The sequence below is a fragment of the Leopardus geoffroyi genome, chromosome B3, assembly GCF_018350155.1.
Source record: "Leopardus geoffroyi isolate Oge1 chromosome B3, O.geoffroyi_Oge1_pat1.0, whole genome shotgun sequence".
Lineage (NCBI taxonomy): Eukaryota > Metazoa > Chordata > Mammalia > Carnivora > Felidae > Leopardus > Leopardus geoffroyi.
This window is the reverse complement of record NC_059337.1, coordinates 18,895,589-18,921,290: the sequence shown is the minus strand read 5'-3', so window position 1 is coordinate 18,921,290 and position 25,702 is coordinate 18,895,589. Positions and strand designations below refer to the sequence as shown.

The following is a 25,702-nucleotide window of genomic DNA, read 5'->3' as shown; positions in this document are numbered from 1 at the left end:
CTACTTAGTGTAACGTAAAAGAAGTCACACTTAACTAATGTGAAACAATTACCTAATTAAAAGGAAACATAAAAAATGTGCTAAGCATGATTTTTAAGATGCCGGAATAAACCAAGATTCAGAACGTATTTATAGTAACCACAAACAATTATATGAAATTTTTTTAAGGTCCTATCTGCAACAGAAGAGAGTAATTCCCTGGAATCTGATCCTTTACCCGTAATGGATCTTCAGAATTGATAAATTGCATGGTTTGTGGATGTGCAATGGAAAACGCAGCACAAGGCACTCTGGGCGTCAGCGAATGAATGAAACAAAAGAGCACATTTCAATACTGAGTGTGACACTCCTTCAGGACAAGAGACCGAGCACTGGAGCAGCAGCACTAGCTCAGGGTTTCATTCCCACACCGACCATCTCTTACAGGACCTTCCCGCAGATCACCTCAGTCTTTCCAAATGGGATTCAGAATGTTAACTGTCACTCAGGAATCACAGAGTTCTTCTGGAAGATAAAGAAATACCTATAAAAGGCATCATGATCCCTTAGTAAAGAAATATATTTACAAAAGTTTAAATACTATTTACCAGCAGCGTACAAGAAAAGTCATGAGATCCAGCAGCGCCATATGCCGACTTGACACCTCAGTTATCTAACACTTAAGACATCTCAATGGTAATGACCAAATAACTAATGACCGAATAAAGACCAATTACCTTTGTATCTTAGGACTCTAGAGCAACTCGGGCCTAAATATCTGGCAGTGGATATTTAAAATGTTTATTGGTATTTAAGCTCATATAAGTTCTAACATCAAAATTTGTAAGACGTGTTAAGAGAACACAGTTACATTATGTTACATAAATACAGGCAGCAGATACAAATCCATTTTCTCTCTTCTCTGAAACGCAGCTACATGGGATGTGGAAATATTTTTTTTTATCAAGTAGATAATCTGTTTTATCAATAGCTAGTAAGCCATTTTTGTAAATTGTCAGCTGAAAAAACAAAACACTACTTACATCATATTGGAAAAGGAATGACCTCAAGATTTCCAAGCAACACAGCTATTTTTCACATCTGAACTCCCCTGCTGATCATTAGGAATGGTTTCAAATGTCCCATTCTTGGCCTTTGGTTGTGCCAAACCCTGGACAAGTCCTCAACAAAGTTAGTTGCAAAATATCGGTTATTTCTGCATCGGGGTGCTCCATCTCAACTGTCTGCCCTCCCTTTTCCTCAGCACACCGTCACTCACAGTAGTGTGAAGTCTCTCCTGAATCAAACTGTGTTTATATTACATAAAGGAAGTGTGAAATCAGAGTTGTCTTGCTTCTATCTCCTGCAGACTAATCAACTACCTCCAATTCATCATTCTACTGTTTTGTGCTTAGAAACAATGTGGTCCGAACTCTGTGCTCAGTCAAGGTGTGGCAGGCATGAGGCAGAGGTGAATTGGGCCCAAAAGGGCTCGGTGCTCAATCAACACTCTTTTGTGGTGGTACATGCAGAACACGGCGAAATAAGTGATTGGGGGAGGGGGCCAGAACTGCCTTCTCTGATCTAAACTGATGCTGTTTTCTGGATCACGCTCTCTATACAGTTCCCAATGATCTAAAATGCTGATGAATGAAAGACAGATCTTCGTTTCTTTTCACCGAACAGCCTAGAATATGAAAAAGCTAAGGTAGACTAGAAATAAAACACAATTCCGAAAGGGTTTTAAACCAGATTTAAGTTTTTTTTTTTTTTTTAATTCAAATTGACCCAAAGCAAAACTTACATTACAAAGGAAGAACAAAATACATTATGATATAACACTAGGAGTTACATGAAAGCTAAATTTGTGGGCAAAGGGCCTCATCCCAATCACATTCTGGGCTACTGAGCAAACCTGCAGGGAAGTTAGAATCTGTTTGCATACGGTCCACTCTGGTAATGAAACTATACATTCTTGTCTCTTAGGGTGTGCGTCTGACAAATCACTCTAGACTCCTCAGGCTCCAGATGTGGACTCTTTCTCCTGCCAGAACACTGAATTCTCTAGCGGAAATGCTGTTCCAAGCATGACTGATAATGAATTAAAAAAAAACAAAACAGTCAAGTCCTCCAAACTAACAAGCGTGGATTATTCTGTAGTAAATAGTTTAGAAATATGGGAATTAAATAACCTAAAAAACACTCTTAACTCTGCTGTACATTTATAAACACAAATATTTACACACAAAAAAAATCTTCTGTTTTCAAAAGATGAGGTTGGCAGTTCATTAATGATCATAATCTTTTATGAGTTGGTTTCTTTGGTGTACTTGCCAAATATATTTTTATAAAGGTTTAAAAATAGGTTTAAACAATAAATTCCAAAAGGAACATAGAAGGCTCAGTGACAAATTTGATAATGTTTGGAACACTGTGGTGAAGATTCAGGAAAAATCAATCAGTTGATCTTCTGAAAATACTTGTTCTCTCAACTCATGACGTGACCACAGAACGCATCCCTGCCAATTAAATTCAAATGCGGACCTGCATGTTCGTCCCTGTATTCTACCAGTTACCACCTTTGAGACTGAAGTTTCAGTTGTGGTTGAATAGGGTATGTGATTGGGATTTCACTAACAAAACCAAAACATTCTCTTTAAGCTTCGAGGTAAATCAAACTTCAAACAATAAACAATGGAATTATCCACTTCTTCATTAAATAGAAATTTCAATTCCAGGAAGAGCTCTCATAATTTTTTTCCGAAGTTGCAGCAGCAATACAGAACAAAGAATTTACCTTAATCTGATCTTCTTACTTGGAATTCCCTGACTCAAACTCAGTGGCTAACTTAGTTTGGAAACCTCCAAATGGCTGGGGAAAGAAGTCATTTTAATCTACCTGAATAAATGAATACACACGTTTGAGGAAAGAAGCCCTGTGTGACGGTAATGTTAATATTCCTGCTCAGAGTACAGGGTCCCAGGCGCCCTCCCAGCTCCTCGCCTCCCTAAGGCCTGGGCTTTGAGGGGGAAGTAACACTCAATTCATTTCTGGCCATGCCATGCCCCTGATGCTGCAAGTATGTCTCAGTTCTGACTTGGGCACTGGTTAAAAGAATGAGAACACAGTTCACTTCCAAAAGGGACTCTCTCTCTTGGAAGATGGAGATGACCCATTTCTATCCATCAGGTTCCAGTTAGTTTTGGAATGGTTATAAAACTGGCCACGCTCTCACTGGCTCCCCGCAAAAGAGTCCATGTACCCCATCAGCAATCCCCCAAATCATTGTTTCCAAAGCTGCCCGTTCTTGTTCTTCATAAACCTATGCAATGCCTACAGCAGATCAGATACTCCCAACACCAAAGCTACTCCGCATCCAAGAGAACAGACTTTGTGCTTGAGAAAATGGCGCTGCTGGCTCTCTAAAAAATGTAAAGCCAGAGTAGATTCTTAATTCTGCTTGCACTTTCCAGATGAAAACGTTTTATACTGAATGACTTAAGACTAGAAATTCAGACGAGAGAAGCCCTTCATCTTGTAAACTTCTGATAACAAATTTATTACTAGTGTGTAAATATTTTGAAATTTCCCAAAGCACTAAGAACAATACTGGGATATTTGAAAAGGTTCTTCTGAAACCAATATGATGACAAATCAAGCACAGAACACATTTCTAAGGGCATCATCATAGATCCCTAATGCTTCTGGAACCTTTCCCGTTGTTACACATTATCATAACCATGTTTACACTGCAAACGTATGCCCAATCAACCCAGAAAATAAAACGACCGTCCAGAAGAGTTTCACTGTGCATAACCTTAAAATGAATAGGAAATGTTTAATTAGCATAACAGGAATTAACCAGACTTACAACTGTGCACCCATTCGAAACTGTACCCTTTAGAAATCGTTTTTTAAACTGGGAAGAGGAAAAAAAAGAAAAGAAAAAAAGAAAACACCATGAAACCACCCCGAATTATTGAACCGTTAAAGCCAAATGGTTTGACAATATTTTGGGCTATTTTTAGGGAAGACTCTACCACCAGGATATGAAATTTTCTGCTTAAAGTGAACGACAAAGCTTACAATGGAAATTGCAACTGACACACTATGGTTCTGCAATTAAAATTAAAAGTAGCGGTTCCTGTCCTTGTGGGCATGTTGGAGCCGGTTGTGGAATGAGAAACATCAAGTGAAATAATGGATAAAATACACCAGAAAGAGTATTGCACGGAGGCACTGTTTTAAAAACAGAACACACTGGCTTTATAAAGTTATCTTCTTTTTCCATTAATTTTTTTTTTTAAAAGCACGATTCAACTAGAGACAGAAGTTGAGTTCCAATGTCTCCGGGTAGTGTACTACAGTTGTTAAAAAAATAAGTTAAAAAATAAGAGCACACCAACAGGAAAGCAGAGGTACTGGATTTATGTCATCCGAAAGCTACATTAATTAGGAAAGGAACAGTTTGAAACCGCCAATTTGTACTCATTAAAAATGAATGAGGTGACAGCATTACTTTAAAAATTTCTTCGGGCATTTTCCAGTAGAACCCAGGATTCCCCCCACCCCCCCACCCCGGGTGGAGCTGTGCCTCCAAACCTTAACAAGTGCTCTGCCGGTTCATACCGTCGTGCGCGCCCATGAAACCATAAATTTGGAAAGGGTAAATTCTCCACTTCAGCCCTGCTTGTGTCGTTTTGGAAAAACAAGTTTTGTAAATGCAATATTGTATAGAAAGCTTGGACCTCTTAAACTTGGACCAAGAAACCAAATTAAGACCTTCAAGCATGTGGGATGTGTGTGTGTGTGTATGTGTGTGTGTGTTTGTGTGTGTGTGTTTATATATATATATATATATAAAAAAAATCCCTCCCCTACCATGAAAACCAACCAAACAAACAAAAAACCTAAAAGTGTATACCTGCTTTCTGACTTCACAGCAAATCAGAAATTGCATAGGATATACTTTGTGCAAGGCAAAAAGCCTTTTAAGTATCTGGAATATAACTCCTAATCTTGCTCACAGTTCTGTGTACATCAGATATCGTCAAATTTGTGTTTTAAGTAGTCTTTCATGACCTTGGCAATTGGTAGTTCATCAAGTAGCTTTAGGTTTTGAAGGCCTATACATTGTCGAATTTTAATTCGGCACAGGTCCTGTAAGTTTCTGGGCTGTCCTAAAAAGACAGAAAAAAAGAAACTGTTACAAAGCTACAAAGTACAGTATTTAAGGCAGGCTTTTCAGTTTTGAAAACAACTGTTTATTTCAGAGGGATATGCCCCTCTGTGGACTTCACATGCAAAGGATCAGACAGACTCTTACTGAGAGGACACATCCCGGGTACCTTTGTGGGAGGTCTTATTTGATGCTTTTCACAACCTTGGGAGGATGGATATTTTCATCTCTATGTTACAAATATAAGGACTCAAAGTCTTAAGGATGGGAGTAAACTGCTCAATGTCAGATGACCACCAAAGGCTTTTCAGCAGAGACTAAAAACAGTTCTTTTGATTCTAAGGCTGGTATTCTTTCCATTACAAATCAGAATGCTGGTTTTCATCCTGGGATGCCTCTAATATGCTGAGTGAGTCCGTATGAACAAATCATCCCTCTGGGCCAAAGTTCCTCCATCTGAAAAGTAAGGGGGCTGAATGAAATGCTGTCTAATGTGGCCCCTCCTTCCAGCTCACCATCCAGGACACTGGAGCCTAAAGATAGCACGATCTCCGGGGAGCTTTCTCAAACAACATGTGCGCACCTGCTCGCCAGGATTCCGGACACGGCACACCTTGGCTGTGGGCATGAGGGCCTGGACTGCGAGGGCAGGGAGGCAGGCGGAGAAAGCACTCCACACTATTCTGAAGCTGTGTGTCTTCAAACCTCACACCCTGGCCATGTGCCAATGAAAACCGCTGCTGCCACTCAAAAGAAAAATTACAAAATCCAATTTCTTTCGCTTTGGAACACTGTATTTTACCAAAACGACTTAGATGACCACAAACACAGGCAAGAATTCGAAGCAGCAGTGCCTCAGTCGTGTTTGGATTCACATAAATTCTGCTTCCATATTAAATGGTAATAATAACAAAAGCTAACATGCCAAACGCTTACTCCGGGCCACGTACTCTTCTAAGCTCTTGACATACCCTAACTCGTTTCATCCTTTTATGAGGGAAGTACTTTGATCATCATCCCCATTTTACAGACTCCTTGCGTCTCAGAGAGATTAAGTAACATGCTCAAAGTCAGGTAGAATGCCATACTTCAGCGGTTCTCACAACTTATTGGTCTCAAAACCTCTTGGCATTTAAAAAATTTATCAAGGACCCAAAAGAACTTCCATCTATGTGGGTTGTATCTATCAATAATTAGGAGGTAAAGCAAATTTTAGAAACACGTATTCATTAAAAAAAGATAAAAATAAGCTCATTACACGTTGCCATAAATAACACTGGCACAAAAAATAACAATGTTTAGAAAAATAATACGAAGAATGACATTCTTTCACATTTTTGCAAAGTTCTTAACAGGCTGGCTTAATAGATGATAGTGGAGTTCTCATATATGCTTCTACATTCAACCTGCTGTGCTAAATTCACATCATCTCATCTCTGGAAAAGTCCACTTACACTCATGAAAGAAGGAACATGAAAAAGGCAGGTAATGTCTCAGTATTCTGAAAACTGTTCTGACCTCAGATGGGGAAGGGGTCTTGTGGAGCTCCAGAGGTCCCCAGGCCCTACGTGGGAAACCACTGCTATCCTTAGTACTTTATACCCCTTACTTGAACTGTCCTCGTTTGTAGCAATCGCCATTATTCAAAATTAAGTAATTCTCCATAAATGAAAAGGGCTCCTTAAACTGCTCTGTAAAGCCTGTATGAACATGTGCTTGCCAAGAGTTACTTAAGACATGGTCTCTTGACAGAATCGCAGAAGCTACTGCTTTCCTGGAAATGCCTGTAAAACAGGTGCATGGGTATCTACGGATATCTGCCCTGGGATCTATGTGAGGCTGTGACACATACACACTCATGTGTCTCTCGTCAAGATTTGTCTTCTCCATTGTCCAAATCTTTGCTAAAAAAGCACTTCGTTAGGATTGACAAAGTCAGGTTCCCCATCAGATACTCTAGAGCTCTCTTCTACTACAGCACTTAATAAGGTTATGATTTTACATTTATTTGGTGACTATCTATTAATGCCCACTTTCCTCACTATGTCACATGTTCCATGAGGGCAAGACCACTTCTGGCTGCCAAGGAAGCCCAGTGCCTGACACAATACTCAATAAATACTAGTTGAATGAATAAATACTTAACAGGCTTGTCCATAAGGGATAAACCAGCCAACTTATTGCAAAACCCACCCATGTCAACAGCAAATCATTTTCTAACCTGTTTTGAATTATTTTTCACCACCCTTCATGGGCTACCATTAGGAAGAGAATAAATTATCATTGTCATTTTTCAATAAATGCTTACAGTATTTGATCTGCAAATGCAAACCAGAATAGGAGTTAGATATGAACCTTCTTTTTTTTCGAAACAAAGAATCTGATTTTGCTAATAGATGGCAGGTTCTTTTCAAACGGAACATTAATAAAAGGAATAAGCTCAATGTATTCAGGCAAAAAAAGCAGGTGAGGACAAAGTTAACATGTATGAGTATACATGCGCACTTAAATGAAAACATATCATCCAACAAAGTAGAAAAACTATGTTACTGGAATTTGCTTAGCTAAGGAAAAAAGAAGGGATTGAGACAAAGGAATATTATGTATGGGGATCTTCTGATAGTCCTGTTTTGTGGGTGACCATGCTCTCCAAAAGTAACTACACCTTCGCCTATGCCTCATGCTCTTTTTGTACAGACTGAGAACTACCACCATTAAGGTGCCCTTTCCTTGAAACTATGGCAGAAGTGATGTTATGTGACTGCTATGGCTAAGTCATAGAAGGGGACACGCTTTCACCTGGCCCTTGGGACATTCACTCTGCGAACACAGCTACCCCCATGCCACGAAGAACTCCAAGCAGTCTATAAAAAGGAACTGAGGTCACTCACTGCCCAACAGCCCTGGCTGAGCTCCCAAATGCCAGCACCAAACTGCCAGCCATTGGAGTGAACCATTTTGAAAGTGGAGAGGACCCAGTCAAGTGACTCCAGATGGAGCAGAGAAGCAAAATAATCCACCAATACTGTGTGAAGGCACTAAAATTTGTAGCATTCGATAACTGAGATCCTGGGACCCGGAAGCAGGGTGTTGCCATTAAAAAAAAAAACAAAAATCTAAAATATGTGGCTCTATCAGTGGGACCAGGTGGTAGGGAAGGGTTCTGAGGAGGCTGTTAGGGCTTAAAAGAATGTTTCAAATGTTACTAGAAGCTGGAGGAAAGGGGAATCTTTCATTAGTGGCAGAAAGTTTGGCAACACTGTCCCCTGCTGTAACGTGGAATGTAGTAAATGCCCTAATGATCTGGTTAAGAAGATTCCTCAGCCAGAATACTGGCTCTCCTCATTGTCTATTATAAAATGCAAGAAGGCAAAGATAAGCTAGCAACTTTAATCCAAGGGATGCAGCTACAGAAATACTATCATCCTCAGAAGGTATCTCCACATGGGCCTTTCCCAGGGAGAGATGTACTTTCTATGTCTAAATATCAGACAGTTTTACTCAATTTGCTACTGATTTTCCTTCTCCTTAAGCAGTTTGTTGTGCTGTGGCAATCTTTGCCTATCTTGGGACAATCTGATTTTTTAGAAATTTCTTGACCATGTATAATCCCTGTCTGCAGAATGGCCTTTAATGGGAGAGGCTTATCTTGGTGGTTAAAAGCATCCACCCTGGAGCAAGATGGCCCAGGTCTGAGTCCTGGCCCCACCACTTTCAATCTGTGCGGTCCTAGGCAAGCTACTCAGCCGCCTGCTTCAGATTCTTCATCCATGAACCAAGGATAGTAACACCTACATCACAGGCTTTCTACCAGCATAAAAAGTAAATTTTGCTAACATGCTCCTGGCACAGTAAGAGCTATTTAAGTATTCGGTAAATAAATATTAAAATGGTAATTTGTAAATACTCGTAAGGATAACGTCTACTTCTCCTTCCCAGAAAAGAAGAGGACTCTTCTTGGAAGCTGAGGTCTCCATCTTCCTGGTGTTAAGATAGTGAGACACCTAGCTGACACCATGGGAGCAACTGGTAATCCATTACGGGGAAAAGACCCTGGGCAAAATGACGGAAATGGCACTCTGGAAATCACTGCGTGACTCGAGTCAAGCAGAGGTGTAAGAGCCTTGTGTAAACAGCTGTGCAGTGACGACGGGAGAGATGTCCTTCTACAACGGTGCCACAAATACACAAATACAGATCTGAACTAATCTTGCATGAAAAGCAGGCTAAATAGTAAGGAGTGGTAAGGACTCCTTGTTGTAATTACTGCTATTTCTAAGACTAAGGAGCTATCTTTTCAGGAGTATCATTTTAGGAATGGAAGGTCATGATGGAAAAAGAAGTACTTATTTTGTTGTCAATACATCACTCAAAAGTACTTACGGAGCACCTACTATGTACTCAAAAATGCACCGCCCAAGGATTAAAGGGGTGAGGGGAGAGGAGGCAGCAGTGGCAGAGGAGAAGAAGGCAGAGGAAGAGAATAAAGAGAACGAAACCAAAAACAAAAACAAAAACAAAAACCCTCAATACGCACATGCACAGTGTTTATTAGGTGTCTCAGAAAATTATTCCTACCCTACTAAATAACAACTGCCTTGTCCAAGGGATTGTAACAAGGGAGACCTGGGGGGGGGGGGAATCTCACAAAAGAGTATAATTTAAGGAACCATAAACACTTGGGGAGATGCAGAAACACTATAAGGTGTTCACACTAACAAACTACAATGGAATTGCATAACAGTTCAAAGGGTTATTAGTCTTTCCATTTGGTAAAGAAGCCCATCATTAGTAATAATTGGGCTGGTCTAAAGTAGGAAATCAGCTTTTGAAGGGTCTGGTCTAGGATAAATTACAAAACCAGGCAGCAGCATAATTTAGAAAATTAAATGTCCTAAACAACCTCCTTTTGATATCACCATTACCATATTTATGATAGGATAGGCAAAACATTTTTGTATAAGCTAAGTAAAGAAAATGAAAGCACAACAAAGGTCCCAGTCTTCTTTGGGAGAAAGGGAGAAGAGGCTGGACATTTCAGAGGGGAGGGTGGAAAGAAACACAAGGAAAGACTGAGCCTCCTCTGGACTGCTTTATACAATCCAGCTTGTCCCTTCAAGCACCTCCCCACCTCAGGTCAGCATCTGGGATGGTCTCCCAATACTTCTGTTTTACTTCAGCTTCCCATTTTAAAATCCTACCATAAACATGTTTTATTCCTTTGCTCTTCTCTCTGATTTCCTTTCACAGGGACTCAGTATGAAATGTGTTCAACAGGGGCAGCTGGGTGGCTCAATCGGTTAAGCATCCGACTTTGGCTCAGGTCATGATCTCACAGTTCATGAGTTCGAGCCCTGGGTCAGACTCTATGCTGACAGTTCAGAGCCTAGAGCCTTCTTCTGATTCTGTGTATCCCTTTCCCTCTGCCCCTACCCTGCTCACACCTTCTCTCTCTCTCTCTCTTAAAATAAATAAACATTAAAAAATATTAAAAAAAAAAAAAAAAGAAATGCGTTCAACAAATCTTACTTCATAGGACAATGGCAATTTCTACCTTGCCTTAAAATAAAAATCATGGTATTGTAAAATAATTTAAGCCTTAGAATCCAAATATATACAGTATCAGCCTTGATGACATCTGTCCATTGGTTACATTTTTTTCCACAGGCTAAGTGAGCTTTGACCTACATTCTTCATTTGCACCAAACAAAATATTGCTTCCTAACAAGTGACAAATCTCTAGAAGCCTACGTTAAAAAGCAGAGTGCAATATAGGGGCACCTAGGTGGTTCAGTCGGTTAAGTGACTCTTGATTTTGGCTTAGGTCATGATCTTAGAGTTTGTGAGTTCAAGCATTGGGCCTGCAATGGGCTCTGGGCTGACAGTGTGGATCCGCTTGGGGTTCTCTCTCTCCCTCCCCTGGCTCATGCACACATGTGCACAAACTCTCTTTCTCAAAATAAATAAGTATTTTTAAAAAATTCAGAAAGCAAAATTAGTATCATGAAAAAAAGTCAGAATAAGGTAATACTTTCTATATCAAAGAACCTTAAAATGTAGGATAAGTTGATTTAGAACTGTGTACTATTTATTTCTAAAAGTGATTTTAGTAATTGGTACTGAAAAGCCTATCAAGACTACAATGTAGATGTCTGGCAAATTCCCAACTTCTTTGGGGAAAAAAAATCAATAATCAAAAATCACCTTAGGTAAAATGTGTTACATAAATGATTTCTCCAAAGAGTTATACTAGGTAACACTGTTTTGATATCATCCTACCAAAAAAAAAAAAAAAAAAAAAAATCAAAGAAATTGATTAAAGAAGCATTTGAAAGAAACACAGGAATAAGGGCACCTGATATAAAGCTGTTGTTTTATGTGATCATCTGATGACATGCCTGTCGTTCCATTAGATTTAGCAGAGAACACCACAGCCTAAAATTTTCTTAAAATTAAAAAAAAAAAAGTCATGACCTGTATTCTTACTTTTTAAAGTTCGAAACTGTTTTGGAACTTTAACTTTGCAGCTAAAACATAGTGTTTGACTATTTAAATAAAAACACACTTCAGATTACTGCAGTGTTTATAAAACAGTGTTCTTAAATTTTTTTTTTGATGTTTGTTTATTTTTGAGAGAGAGATTGACAGAGTGGGAGTGGAGCAGAAGCAGAGAAAGAGGGAGACACAGAATCCCAAACTGGCTCTGAGCTGTCAGGCCAGAGCCTGACACCGGGCTTTAACCCACGAACCATGAAATCATGACCTGAGCTGAAGTCGGACACTCAACTGACTGAGCCATCCAGGCGTCCCTAAAACAGTGTTTTTAAACACCTGTGATGCTGTTCTAGAAAGTAACAAGCTTACGTACTTGACAGATTTAAGTCTCCACCAAAACAGTTTACCCAATTCATTTCCCTTCTAACTAATCTTTTTTTCAGAAATATAAGCCATTTAATTTCTTAAATTATACAATTTGAAATACAACCCAGTCCTATCTTTTACGCACCACTGAAGCATACTGAGTGGTTGCTTCAGGTCTATGAACAGCATCTACTGGAAACACAGATCGCTGCATCAACTTGGACTCCTTAGGACAGTAAACACAAACCCAGATAGCATATTCTTTGCTGTAAGAAAAAATCTATACCAGAGCTTGCCACAGGAATAAAAGATGCTGTGTAATTTGTTCAGCTGTTTAGTGAACAAAATAAAATGGTTAATTTACTGGACTTCTTGCGCCTTGGATATGCTGCTCTCTAGAAGTGGGATCTAGAGTCCAGGGTACTTACTAATCCTCCAAATTAATCTGAATAATGAATCTGTTTGCCCTCATGCATCTGATAGAACCACAGTTTTACAGACACACTTCAGCAAACACTGATCTCCAGAGATCCTAAATTGTAAATATGCTGGCATAGGGCAAGTAGTAATTTAAAGCATTTCATTTTATCCAGGCGTTGTTTTATGTGATCATAGAGAAAGAGAAACTGTAACTGCAAAGAGAAATATATCAGAGATTCACCAAATTTGAAAACACTAGGCTAACAAGGTGTCCTTAAAAATTTGAATAGAGAGGTTATACATATTAGGTCTCAAAGTTTTTAAGTTTTATGGCCTTTATGCACTCTTAAAATTGGAGCACCTCAAAGAATTTTTGTTGTGTGGGTTACATCTATCAGTATTGCCACACTTAGAAATGAAGATTGAGAAATTTAAAACGTATTCATTGATTCATTTAAAAATAACAGTAATATGGGGTGGGGGGCGCCTGGCTGGCTCAGTCAGTGGAACTTGTGACTCTTGATCTCAGGGTTTTGACTTCAAGCCCCACGTTGCATGTAGAGATTCCTTAAAAAATAAAATCTTAAAAAAATACAACAAAATAAATAAAATAAAAATAACAGTAATATAAATTCATCATCACTTGAAGTAAATTTTTGTGGGGAAAAAGAAGCTGCTTTCTAAGACAAAAAAGGTTTCACGAGAAGAATGGCACTGTTTTACATGTTTTTGCAAATTATCTCTTAAAGTCTGGCTTTATAGAAGACAGCTGGATTCAGAGATCTGCTCCTGCATTCTGTTGTGATATGCGGTCTTGATTGAAGTAAGTGAAGAACACCCAGCCTCACATAACTGGAAAGGGAAGGAATATTTTCACAGCCTTTTAAGATAATCATCATCTTTGATACTTCACCAAAACTCGACAAGTGTTATTTTTTTAAAGGTTAGTTGCAATAGGAAATCTGAAACAAAATCAATGAACCTTTTGTACTCTTTCACATTAAAATCCATTGGTCCATCTTGCCCTTTGAACAGTTCACTACGTTATGAGACCTTCCAAATGGTGGCCCATTTCATTATATGGTATCAAAAAATCACTTTTGTTAGTATCACTGCTGATCTCAAAAAAGTCTTTACGTATTGGGAACGTACCAAAGTCACAGTAGCAAACACAAGCTTTTCAAAATTCTAATTTTCACTTGAAAGCTCAGATTTTATGGCTTGCCATAAATACTGTCAGTTGTTTCCCTTAGGGTGACAAGGAAATGTCTGCCAAATATCCAAGGTGAAATGGCTATAAGTGTGGCTGTCAGTCGCCCTTCCAGGTAAAAATGGGTGTTCCACACACACAAAAGCTGCTGGTGTAGCTCAAACAACTCAAAGGAGTGCGTTTCCTCAGTTCAATCACAGCACTCTACAACTCAGTGAGAATACTTTCCATCTCCATTCCACAGAATATTAAAAAGGCACACACGCAGAGGGATCAGATTTAATGGGATTAATTTTACTGCTTCGTCAAAGACATCCCTAAATGGAACTGGAATATTCTTTAGTGAGATTGCCCGGCGGTGAAGAGCACCAGGACTGCTGGTACCCTTGGGGGCCATGGCCTGAGGAGCCAGCAGGTTCGCCTACTGTTGCATTCACACCCGGTCAAATGTCAGTGCAGTGAAAGAGGCAAATCACATAGCATTGCTAGGAAATCTGTTTTGCCTGCATGGGCACCTAAAACGGTCTCGAGGACCCCCGGGGAGTCTGCACTGTTGCACATAAATTGTAAAATAAAATCTCAAGCAGCAGGAAACCATCCCCTTTAAGAGTGGTTACTGGCAAGAATTTTAAGAAGGGAGAGACCCCAGAGACTATGGTCTGATCCCCCCATGGTTCAGAGGTGGGGCACTGAGAACCAGGGGGAGTGGGGAGGCCCAGCGGCTTGCCCAAGTGTTTTTAGTCAAGTCAGACACAGGGTCAAGAACCATTAGCCCCTCTCTCCACCATTAGATACACCTAATTTAATAGCACCTCTGACACAGGCAGAGCTGAGAGGTCTTCAGAATGGTAAATGGGAGAGATGTGCCTCTCAATTCCAGTGGGCAGATCACCACTCAGCCCAAATGACCACGGACAGGATAGTTTCCACATTGTAAGTAACAATGATAAAACTAATGAACAGACTTCCAGTTTCAGCTCCCAAACATGTCAAGAGCTTGGAAGTCATCACTCCCATCCTCGTAAGAAGGAAAAGCTGAACAAGCTCAAAATCAATGACTTCCCTTGGACCAGCCCACCCGTGAACAGACCTCCCAGGGCAAACGTCCATCACAGAATCAGGAGAGAGGAACAAATCCAGAGAGTCACTGCGGAGATGTGTGTGCCTGGTGCAGAAGACGTCAGAGCCCTGAACTGGCAGAAACACTTAAATGATAATTTTGATGAATTACCTGAGGCTGTGTGTGGACTGGCCTGACAGTGAGAGCCCCCACCTGTTCTCTCAGTTTTACTCAGGAGCCCCACCAGGTTCTCACAGTGAATAGCTGATAAAAACCCCTTTGTGGTTCTAGCAAGGGAGGGCAAGAATAACCATATGACCTATGCCCAGAACCTTCTCCATAACAAAGGCCTGTTCTCTACAAGGAAACACATTACCAGAGTCTTATCCCACCTGGAGAAAGAACATTTCTCTGACTTCAGCCCCCAACAGGCTTTCGGTCTCACCAAGGGGTGTACGTGTTGAGGAGGAGAAAGATGCGGGGGCGTGAGGGGGCAAACTAAGAAACGCTTATGAAGGCCACAGCCCAGGGACACAGGCCCCTGGATACACTGAGATCTTCATCTGTAGACTGTAGACTGCTAGCCTGCCCACACCCTGCCTCCACAGCAACAGGGGTCCGGTGTGAGGACAGTGGACTACAGGTGCATGTGAAAGAGCCGCGAGACGCCAACACTTCCGAGAAGCCCAAAGTCAAGAGGGGAGACAAAAGCCAGGACGCGGGAGTTTGAAGCCTCCGGCACCTACAGCCTTGGCAGACACAGCACACAGCCCAGCTCCTCACCAGGTTAACACAGAACCTGACATTTAAAGGCCTATTTACCTCAGTTCCTGTTACCTGATCCATCATGCCTGGCTTCAATAAAAAATTACAAGACAGGCTAAAAGGCCAGAAAAAACAACAGTCGGAAGAGACAAAGCCAAGCATCAGAGGAGACTCAGCTATGACACAGATGCTGGAATTATCAGACAGGCAATTTAACTATGATTGCTCTTTTAAAACTAACGAAAATATTTGATGGTGGTGGTAAAATCTTGCCTCTCTAATGCCTTAATGAAATAGCAGCTCTGCAGAGGTAGATTCCACACAGTTAAGTATAGACGTGGATGTCACTGGCAAAGTAAGGAATGGGTGACAAGCGCAACCTCTCCAATAGCTCTTGACCTTGCTGCTTGCACAAGTCTTTGATTCCACTTTGCCTTCGGAACATTTCCTTCTTGTGCAGAAAGGGTAAGCCTTACAATTGAAGGATTTCCTCGGCAGGCAGCACAACACGGCACCTGTTCTTCAAACAGTCCAGCCCATCAGACATGGAGGCAGCCTCCTCTCAGGGGGCGCTCTCCAGCAAGGAGTCATCTTGTTCAAGTGGCGCTCTCCAGCAGGGAGCCATCTTGTTTACTGCCCTCTCTACTCTGACTTGACTCTGTTCTCTAAAACCTTCTTCCAATTTCCACACCCTTGTGCACAAGGAGCTGCAGGTACCAGTTCTGTTCAGTCCTGAGGCCTTCTCCTGCAGAGGTGGCTGGCTGAAGAAAGTCCATGGCGACCACATGTGTGATCTGTGCCTGAGCATGAAGAAGTAGGCTTTCCCCTGAAACTAAGTTCCTCACTACTTCTCTCCGAACAAAATTCCAGGCATGCAGGTAATTAAAATCCCTTTTGTCCCCCCATAAGTTTAAAAGTTCTTGCTGGTCAATGCCTGAGGTTCAGCTTTCCTGTGGAATTCCTCTCTCTTCAAAGATTTTACATTCCGAGTAACTCCTTGGTCAGTAGGTATGTTGAGTAGGGAGGGGAATTTACATTATGGCACAGGGAGATGATAAGGGGTAAAAGGGCACTGGATTACAATCGAATAGCTCAGGCTGAGTTTGGTTATTATTTAACCATATCCTCAAGGTAGACTTTACTGATGAAATAGTCTTTATCCACGTTTAATACTGTACCTGTTTTAACATTTTCTTGTGCTTGCCCTTTTTTTATTCATAAATGTTTACTTTCTTTTATGAATTGGGCAAACATTCCTACAATGTTCTGCTCTTCCCTCAGGCTGGAGAATTTGAGCCCATTTCCATAGACCAGAGCTTCCAGGATCCTCTTTGCTCCGTAATGGTGTTTGACGCTATGTGCAAATTATTCTCCTTTAATTACCTGTGTTCATTTGCATGATCCTGAGAATGAGTTTTTCCTTAAATTTTGTGCCCTAGGCACCCGCACCCTAGTTGCCTCACCCGAGCCGTGGCTTTGGTGCAAGGGGCTGTTTAACTCCTCATCCAGGGACTCAGCCCTAAATGGACCTCTCCCTACCAACAAATGGGTGTCTGCTGCAAACTGTCTCCACTACCATTTCTACCTGTGATCAGTCACACCTGCATTGTTCCGTTGTTCACTTTCTCGTTTTTTCTTCCAAGTAAAAGAACTAAAAGAACAGAAACTGGCTTCTCTAAGCTGGAAACATCTTTCCTCCTGCAAAGTGATCCACATTCTTGCTCCAGGGCACAAAGAAGCCGCTCCTTCACTTGACTGGTTTTCTGGAGGAGACCATGTCGAGTTCCAGCCATTCTAGGAAACAGAAGTTTCTGGAAGTCTGGTTGCAGGTGAACAGTACCAGCAGTTCTTCATGGTTTCTGCCTCTACCCACAGTCAACAAGGCACCAGCAGATACTAGTTTATACCTAAGCCACTCGACCTGTTCTGTTTCTATGCGGTTTGTATCAGAGTTTTTATAGCAATTTTTCTAAAAAGCCACAGTAGCTTTTAGATTCCATAGGATTATAACTGTCTTGAGCTCTTCTAACTTAAATAAACTGCTTCTAGTCACAATGGTGCAATGAACAGTAGAAGAGACTTGAATAAAGACCACCAAGTGGCGTTTCTGCCATCCTTATACCTCAGGGGTCTCAGATTAGAAGCCAACAGCTCGGTGCCTGGTGCTCAATGGTGTTGTGGAGGCCAGAAGGAGCTTGCAGATTTGACTTAGTGCTCCCTGAACTATCCGACCTTCCTTCACTCTGGCTTTCAAGAGAGCTCAGTAGAGAGCTCCAAAAAGCATCAGTTACAGTTGGTTCTTCTAACAGATAATTACTCACTAGGAAAAGAAAATCTAATAAATGATGCACAGGTCAAGCAGAAACGTTAACTTTGGTTTTGGCAGGAAACATCACTGGAGAGTCAACAAGGAATGGACTATGTTGAGGCACCTGAACACAACGATACCGTAGCCTTCAAAAGGTTGATGGCCCTTCACTTCTGAAAAGCATACCAAGTTTGCTCGGCCACCAACCACCAGTCAACCAGCTGACCCACATTTCCTGAGGGCCTACCAGGTACACAGCTCCACTCTACGTGTAGCAGGAGATCTCAAATACGAAGAGGCAACCCCATAACTCTTTCCATGTGCCCCTAATTTTAAAGGTACCTGTGAGTTTTCTCTGTAACTCAACAGTCTTGCTCCCCAGAAGCACTCTGTGCTGTAACTCAGCAGCTCTGAGGCTGATGGGAAAGGGCAGCGCCCCCCATCCCTCCTTGGGTCTCCATATGCAGACTACAGAAGAGTCCACCAAGCTGAAATTAGGAAGCAAGGGGAGAATAAGAATCTAGGGGATTCGCTCTATTGGAAGCAAGCCAGCCTTTGCTGTTCATCCACTCCCGTTTAATTATTTTATTTAGAAAAGTACACATAGCCATTAAAATGTGCCAGGCACTGTTTTAAGTGCATTATAAATATTAACTCATTTAATCCACATGGCAAGGCTGTAAAACAGATATAATTATCCTAATGCTAACAAGAGGACACTGGGGCACAGAGCAGTTGGGTAACCTGCCCAAGCTGACACGTGGCAGAGTCAGGGCTTGAGTTTGGGCCGCCTAGCTCTAGTTGATGCTGTTAACTGCCGAGTGAGGTATTTAACAAAAGGAGCTGAGGCATTTATGTATATAATATGCCTTCCCGAAGGCAGTCACGCTAATAAAACCAGGAGTCTCTAGTGAGAAGTTAAGACAAAAATGACAGCAAGAACACAAACATATTCAGAATGTATAAAGAATAAAAGATACTTCACAGGCTATTTACCATGACAGAATCCTAAGCTCAAGTTCAAGAGTAATCTTCTCTCTCATAACACCAATACCTCTCCCAGTCTATGCATGAAGACTGCTAGAAAATTTGCTGAAAAGAATCAGCACTTGAAATTTCACAGCAAACTTTTCAGAAAATGTGGCCTGGATCTGAAGAGTCAGAGTAAACTGGTGAGGAACCAACATACACAACATCTCCCATCTCTCCAGAGGTCCCGTGCCTAGAAAGCTCTCAGCAAGGGACCACCTACCAATCAGCCCAAAACACCTCTCCCAAGGCACACAGACCTGTACTGTGGAACATGGGAAACACCAGGCGCTTGTAATTACAGTCAATACAGTTAAATTAAAAATTCAGTTCCTTGAGGCACCTGGGTGGCTCAGTCGGTTAAGCGTCCAACTTCGGCTCAGGCCATGATCTTGCAGTTCATGGGTTCAAGCCCCACGTTGGGCTCTGTGCTCACAGCTCAGAGCCTACAGCCTGCTTCAGATTCTGTGTCTCCCTCTCTCTCTGCCCCCTGCCCCCACCCCTGCTCATGCTCTGTCTCTCTCTCAAAAAATGAATAAACATTAAAAACATTCAGTTCCTCAGTGGCATTAGCCATTAACAAGTGTACAACAGCCACCATATTGGACAGCACAGACAGACCATTTTCAGACCACGCAGAAAGACCTACTGGACAGCACACGTTAGATCCTGAGTGTTATTTCTTTTTATGCTTTAGTGTGTATACACCCAGTGGTGATAATGTCTTTTCCTTTTTACAAACATACAAAATTCAAATTATACTTCATTTCTAGACTGCTAGAAAACTTGCTGAAAGAATCTGCAAATTTCTACTCCCAAGTTCAGTTCCAAACAAGGGGGCAGATTATCTACAAGGTCAAGTAAACTCCTTACCCCTCGGTACCTGGTACCCTAACTTCTTCCTTATTAATGACTGAAAGGTAAAAATCAGGCGAGGAAAGAGGAATTCACTAAAAAGTGCAGCAGTTGGTAAAATCATATATTTTGTTTACAGACTTTAGCTTCATGTTTGGAAGCTGAGCTCTGAGACACACACTTGACTAGTCACACAGGACATCCAGCAAGAGAAGGAGGCGGTGTCCGCACAAACCAATACCCCTGCCGGAAAAATGATGCAAACATGTGCACCACAACATGAGGTAGGTCATATGCCTCCAGGCTTTAAGAAGAAGTGCCCACACAAAACCGTGTCGAAAGTGGAAGTCATGTGGACCAGGGACGGTGGCACCAAATTTCCTACTGACAAAAAAATCTTTTCTTACAACAACTTCTAGCATCCTTAACCTGTATTATTAGTATCCCTAAATCAGGAACACTGCTGTTCATCACATGTGGGGTCACATCATAGGAAGCCAGCAAAGAAACAATAAAACGGTGAGCAACAGCTTAGCAAGAAAGCACAAATTCTAGGACACTTACACAGACATAGAACCTAAAATCCCAAACTCTCCTTCTCATTCCTCAAGCTGAAGTCCATGAAAGCCTGAACGACTATGTATATGACCAGCAAGAACTGCTTTGTTCTAACACAGATCTTAGTGAATTTAAAAATTTCTCTTCTGTCTGTCCTTTTCTCCATTTCCTATCTCAACCTATATACATACCCGTTACTTTCAGTAACACAACTGAATTTGTATGAAACCTTGTGATCTAGAAGTTTCTTTTTACTTCAGATGAATGAAGTAGAATATTAATAATAACTTATTAATAAGCAGGGCTAATAGGAATCATTAGTGTCTGGTCATTTTAAGTTGTGAAAACATCTAAAGCCCCTCAGAAGATGAACATTTTAAATGCAATGCCAGTAATAATGAAATTACATACTTGTGACTTCTTGTAAGAAATCCAAACATGGTCGACTACTTCCAGAAATACTTATTGAAACAGCCAATGGGGTCTGTCCTTCATAGTTCCTTGTGTTTGTGTCCGCTCCATAATTATATAACATCCGTGCACAAAGCACATCATCCCTAAGGGCAGACAAATGTAAAGGAGTCTGTCCATCTTCTAAGCGACCCAAGTTTGTGTCTGCTCCTCTCTGAAGGAACATTCGGCAATAAGAGTGATTGCTTTTGATCACAGCGTATCGCAGCAGGAAACCGTTCTGGATGTCAATGTTGGCATTGTGGTCCAGGAGGATCTTCACGCAGCTTGACCTCTCTCGGATGATAGCGAGCTGAAGTGGTGTTGTGCCTTTATCACTGAGCGGGTCGACCTCCGCCTTGAACTCCAGTAGAAGTCGGACAAAAGAGTCCCTCCCATAGTGAGCAGCCACATGGAGGGGAGTCCAACCGTCATTACTTTTGGCATTAATAATGTCGCTCCTGTATTCAGACTCTAACATCAGGCGTGCGATCCGGGCCCGGCCATGCATAGCTGCGTAATGAAGAGCAGTGAAGCCTCCAATCAAGTCCTTAACTGTAGGATCAGCTAGAGTTAAAACCAAAACGAAAACATTAGCAGACTTGAAGACAAAACAATGGTCTCTACCATGGCACAGGGCATTTAAGACGTTACCATAAAAATTGCGAAATGACTGAACATTATAATGAACATCAAGTACTTCTTTCCTCAATTGAAGCATAGTTTCATGGAAAATAAATTTTGGTAGAAAGTTATCAAACCTGGGTTAACAGAATGAAAATGACTTACAAAGTATTTAAAAGATAGATGGGCAAAAACAGAGAGTTCAGATCGCCACATCCCCTCTCTTGGCTAATTTAACCAATTGCTTTTGGCTACTCAACTCTCTCATCTCTGTATTGTTTCATGTTTCTCTTCTGTTTTGAACTTTTTGTTTTATTTTCTCTTGTGTTTCTTGGTCTTAAAGAGAAGCATGTGTAGCAACATCTGCTGCTCTAAATTACGGATGTACTGTGGTCTGGCAGGCCATGTTGTTTTAGGGTGTATTAGGTAAAAAAAGAAAAAAAAAATATTTTCTGTGGTCTGTAAAAATTCCAAAGCATGTAAGATATATGTTAAGTGATCTTGATAAATCATGTTTTCATAAGATAAAAGACTATTCTGGATTCTTAGTTTTACAAGAATTGTGGAGTTTATAAGAATTAAACACCACATTGGGTGAAAAATTCGGAGAAACCTCAGCACTGTATAAATATTATTTTCTAAAACAGTTCCAAAACTCTCTCCTAAATGGATTGATTTCTGGAGAGAAAGAGAGAGAGACAAATGGGGGGGGGGGAGGGGATGGTGGGAGGAGGGAGAAGAGGAAAGAATAAAAGAGAAAGAAAAGCAACAATAATCTATCTGCTATGTCACTGACTTGTCACCTGCCCCCAATCTCTCCTGAAAGTAAGGGTCAGTTCTGTATAGCTCTCCTCCCGCTGGCCTTCCGGGGCTGTGGGTAGAAGAAGTGCTCCTTCCTACTATGTAGGTCACTGCCTGGAGGCTAGCAATTTCACGTGAAAATAAATTGTTCAGACCTAACTACCTAGGATTAAAATGCTTTCTCCTTATAAACATCACCCTTAATTTCTGGTTTGTTCGTGAAAGAGAGAAATTCATGAGTGTTTTTCAAACAAACGAAAAGCTTCCCAAGTTATATGATTAAACATTCAAGTATTGTTTACTAAACTGTTATTTCATTCCAAACTATATTAGGACAGCTGTGTCCCTCAGGAAAAATGTGAGGCAGAAAACTACATATAAAATATTAATAATACTATGGAGAATAAAAATGACAATTAAGAAGTAGTTGCTAACAAAACCTGTAAAAAAAAGTTAACATTTTTATGTAAGCTGTGTCAGTTGAATTTATAAAACCACTTAGTATAAACTGACAGTACCCAAAGGTTGTATTACCATTTAAAGAAACTAAGAGTATTCCATCTGCATTGGCCTTTGCGAAAAGAAAAAGATACAATACCTATTTACTCTGTGACTTAAAAAAAAAAAAAAAAAAAAAGGCAAGAAAAAAAAAAAAAAAAAGCAAGAACATTTAAACAAAGCATTTTGCTGCCATCTGCTGGTATCAGGCATGAAATTCAGCTACTAATGTTTTCATTTAGACAGCTGACACTGAAGCCTTCACATCTGAAACCTACCTCCCATATATACAGAGACCAAGTGAAGACAGGCATGAATCTAAAAGAATCCCTTTAATTCAAATGAAACAATGAATTTTGCCAAGACTTCCATTTCTAATCTATAATGAGCTGCTTCCTACCCTCTTTCTTAACTTGTCAGATTTAAGAATACCTTCTTTCATTTCTCTCACCTTTTTTCATCCACCAGGGGTGTCTTTAAGGTGCCAGCACACAGTCCTGTGTGCATCCTATACTTGCTCTATTTGACAGTTAAGACTGAAAATATGTTACATGAAATGGCACTAGCATCTTTAGTTTTCCACTTTACTACGTCTTTTTTAGGTGCTACTTACATTTGGGTGCTATACTGAGCTAGGAAAAACAAAGATTAACAGATACAACAAGGATCTGCTCAGTCTCAGAAAAACCATGAAAATGCATTAAGTAAGCACACGCTGGAAACACAGCACAGCAGAGATGTAAATTAACAATGCATGAAATTGTATACTTACTGTCCTCAAGGAATTAACAAATGGGAGACAGAAGACCATTGAGGATGCAAACAAAGATTAATTTAAGAATTATTATTAGCCAGTGCAACAGATAAGAAAAAGATCTCATTTCTGATAGTAACAGAAACCACAGAAATCTAGATAGAAATTAAGAGATGGAGCAAGGCACATGTCAAGACATTTCTTTGAACTCAATTCACTTCATCTGTATCTGCTCAAATGTCCCTTCTGAGAAAAAACTTTCTCTGAACACTAACAGAGCAGCCCCACCCACCTCATTACTTTGTCTGCTTATAGCAAGCCTCCCTCCCTCCAAGGTGCAACTTACTTTATTTTCTATTTTTGTTTTTCAAGTGCAACTTATTTTAAACAAGTTATAGTATAGTCTCAAGAAATCCATTTAAATCTACTGAAAAAAATTTAAAGTGTGTATAAAAAATGCTTCCCACCAATAGGATTTCTTTTTTTCCAACAGCTTGACTGAGGTACAATAAAATCCACTCATTTTCAACGGAGGTTGATGAACTTTGACGAATTGTATACAGCCATGTAACCACCACCACAATCAAAATATTTCCATCATCTCAAGAAGTTCCTTCCTGTCTCTTTACAGTCAATTCCCTGCCCAGACTCTGGGTCCCAGGCAACCACTAAAGTTTTGCCCTTCCAGAATTTCATAGAAGTGAAATCACATAGTGTGTAGACTTTTGTGTTTGACTTGTTTCACTCAGCAAGATGTTTCTGAAATTCACCCATGTTATCAGTGTGTATCAAAGGTTCATGCCTTTGTATTGCTGAACTGTATTCCATAATATGGATACACATTTATTTATGATTCACCAGCAGGTGGACAATTGTGTTATTTCCAGTTTGAGGCTACTATGAATAAGGCTGCTGTGAACATTCACAACCAAATCTGTAAGTGCATATGATTTCATTTCACTTGGGTAAATACCTAGGCAAGAACTGGCTGGGTCACATATTAAGTGCATGTTTAACTTCCCAAGAAATTGCCACATTGTTTTACTAAGTGGCTATATTTTCTCATAACTGAGTTTATAATTTAATTGTGTATATATTCTGGATACAAGCTTTTTGTTAGGTATGTTTTATAAATATTTTCTCCTAGTCTCTTGATTGCCTTTTCTTGTTCTATATTGTTTTGTTTTTTGAAGAGCAGAAGTTTTAAATTTTGATGAAGTCGACTTTTGTTTTTTATTGCTTGTGCTTTGTGTGTCCCATTTAAGAAATCTTTGCCCAACACAGTACCACATAGAATTTCTATGTTTTCTTCTAGAAGTGTTATACCTTGTTTTTTAAATTTGAGAGAGAGAAAAAGAGCATGTGTGAGTGGGGAGGGGCAGAGAGGGAGAGACAGAATCCCAAGCAGGCTCAGTGCTGTTAGCACAGAGCCTGATGTGGGGCTTGAACTCACACGAACCGTGAGATCATGACCTGAGGTGAAATCAAGGGTCAGAATGAGCCACGCAGGCGCCCCTAGAAGTGTTAAACTTTCAACTCATATTTAGAAGAATGACTTATTGCTGATTTCTGTGTACAGTGCGATCAGATCAAGGTTCACTGTTTTCCACACAGATATCTAGTTGTCCAGCACAATCTGTTGTAAAAACTATCTTTTTCCCAATGATCTATGCTTGTGCCACTGCTGAAAACCATTTACCATACGCAAGTATGGGTCTGTTTCCAAACCCTATCCTGTTCTATTGACCTAAAAGTGTATCCATACATCAATACTGGCTTGTCTTGATTACTGCAGCTTTACAGTAAGTTTTGATAGCAGGTAGTATATATCCTCAAACCTTTTTAAAAACTTTTTTGGCCAATAAATTTTGGAATCGACAATTTCTTCAAACAAACCTGCGGGATTTTGATTGGAACTTCATCACCTCTAAAAATGGAAACCATCCCCTAATACTTTAAATAATACTGATTCTTCCAAACATGAACATGAAACCATCCCCTAATACTTTAAATAATACTGATTCTTCCAAACATGAACATGAAGTATCTATTTATTTAGGTCTTCTTTGATTTCCATCAGGAATGTTTTGTACTTTTCAGTGTGTAGGTCTTGCACATCTTTCATTACATTTATTGCTAAATATTTTAAGTTTTGTTGGTATAGTAATGCAGTTTCAAAATTTCATTTTCCAAGTAGTAAGTGCTGATATAGAGAAATAAGGTTCATTATATACTGACCTATGTATTGTCTACCTAACTAAATTTTAGTTCATGCATATTATTGTATATTTGTTATGCTAGTCTATGTACATAATTACATTCTGTGTGAAGAAAGCTTCATTTCTTCCTT

At 40.3% G+C, this 25,702-nt stretch overlaps 1 protein-coding gene across 2 annotated transcripts in view; it reads right to left on the bottom strand.

Annotated features, from left to right (window-relative positions):
- Nucleotides 1-3,513: 3,513 nt before the first annotated feature.
- The window catches only part of ASB7 (ankyrin repeat and SOCS box containing 7), a 50,727-nt gene continuing 28,538 nt past the window's right edge, over nucleotides 3,514-25,702 (bottom strand). Inside the window, exons 5-6 of one of the 2 annotated variants that reach the window (XM_045448803.1) lie at nucleotides 20,637-21,242; nucleotides 3,514-5,160 (exon numbers count right to left, since the gene is read on the bottom strand). In XM_045448803.1, coding sequence (XP_045304759.1) covers nucleotides 5,021-5,160; nucleotides 20,637-21,242 — 746 coding nt within the window. In that variant the 3' untranslated portion in view covers nucleotides 3,514-5,020. Of the gene's footprint in view, nucleotides 5,161-11,815; nucleotides 18,272-20,636; nucleotides 21,243-25,702 lie in introns of those variants that run through there. The other variant, XM_045448804.1, reaches the window with a different exon arrangement.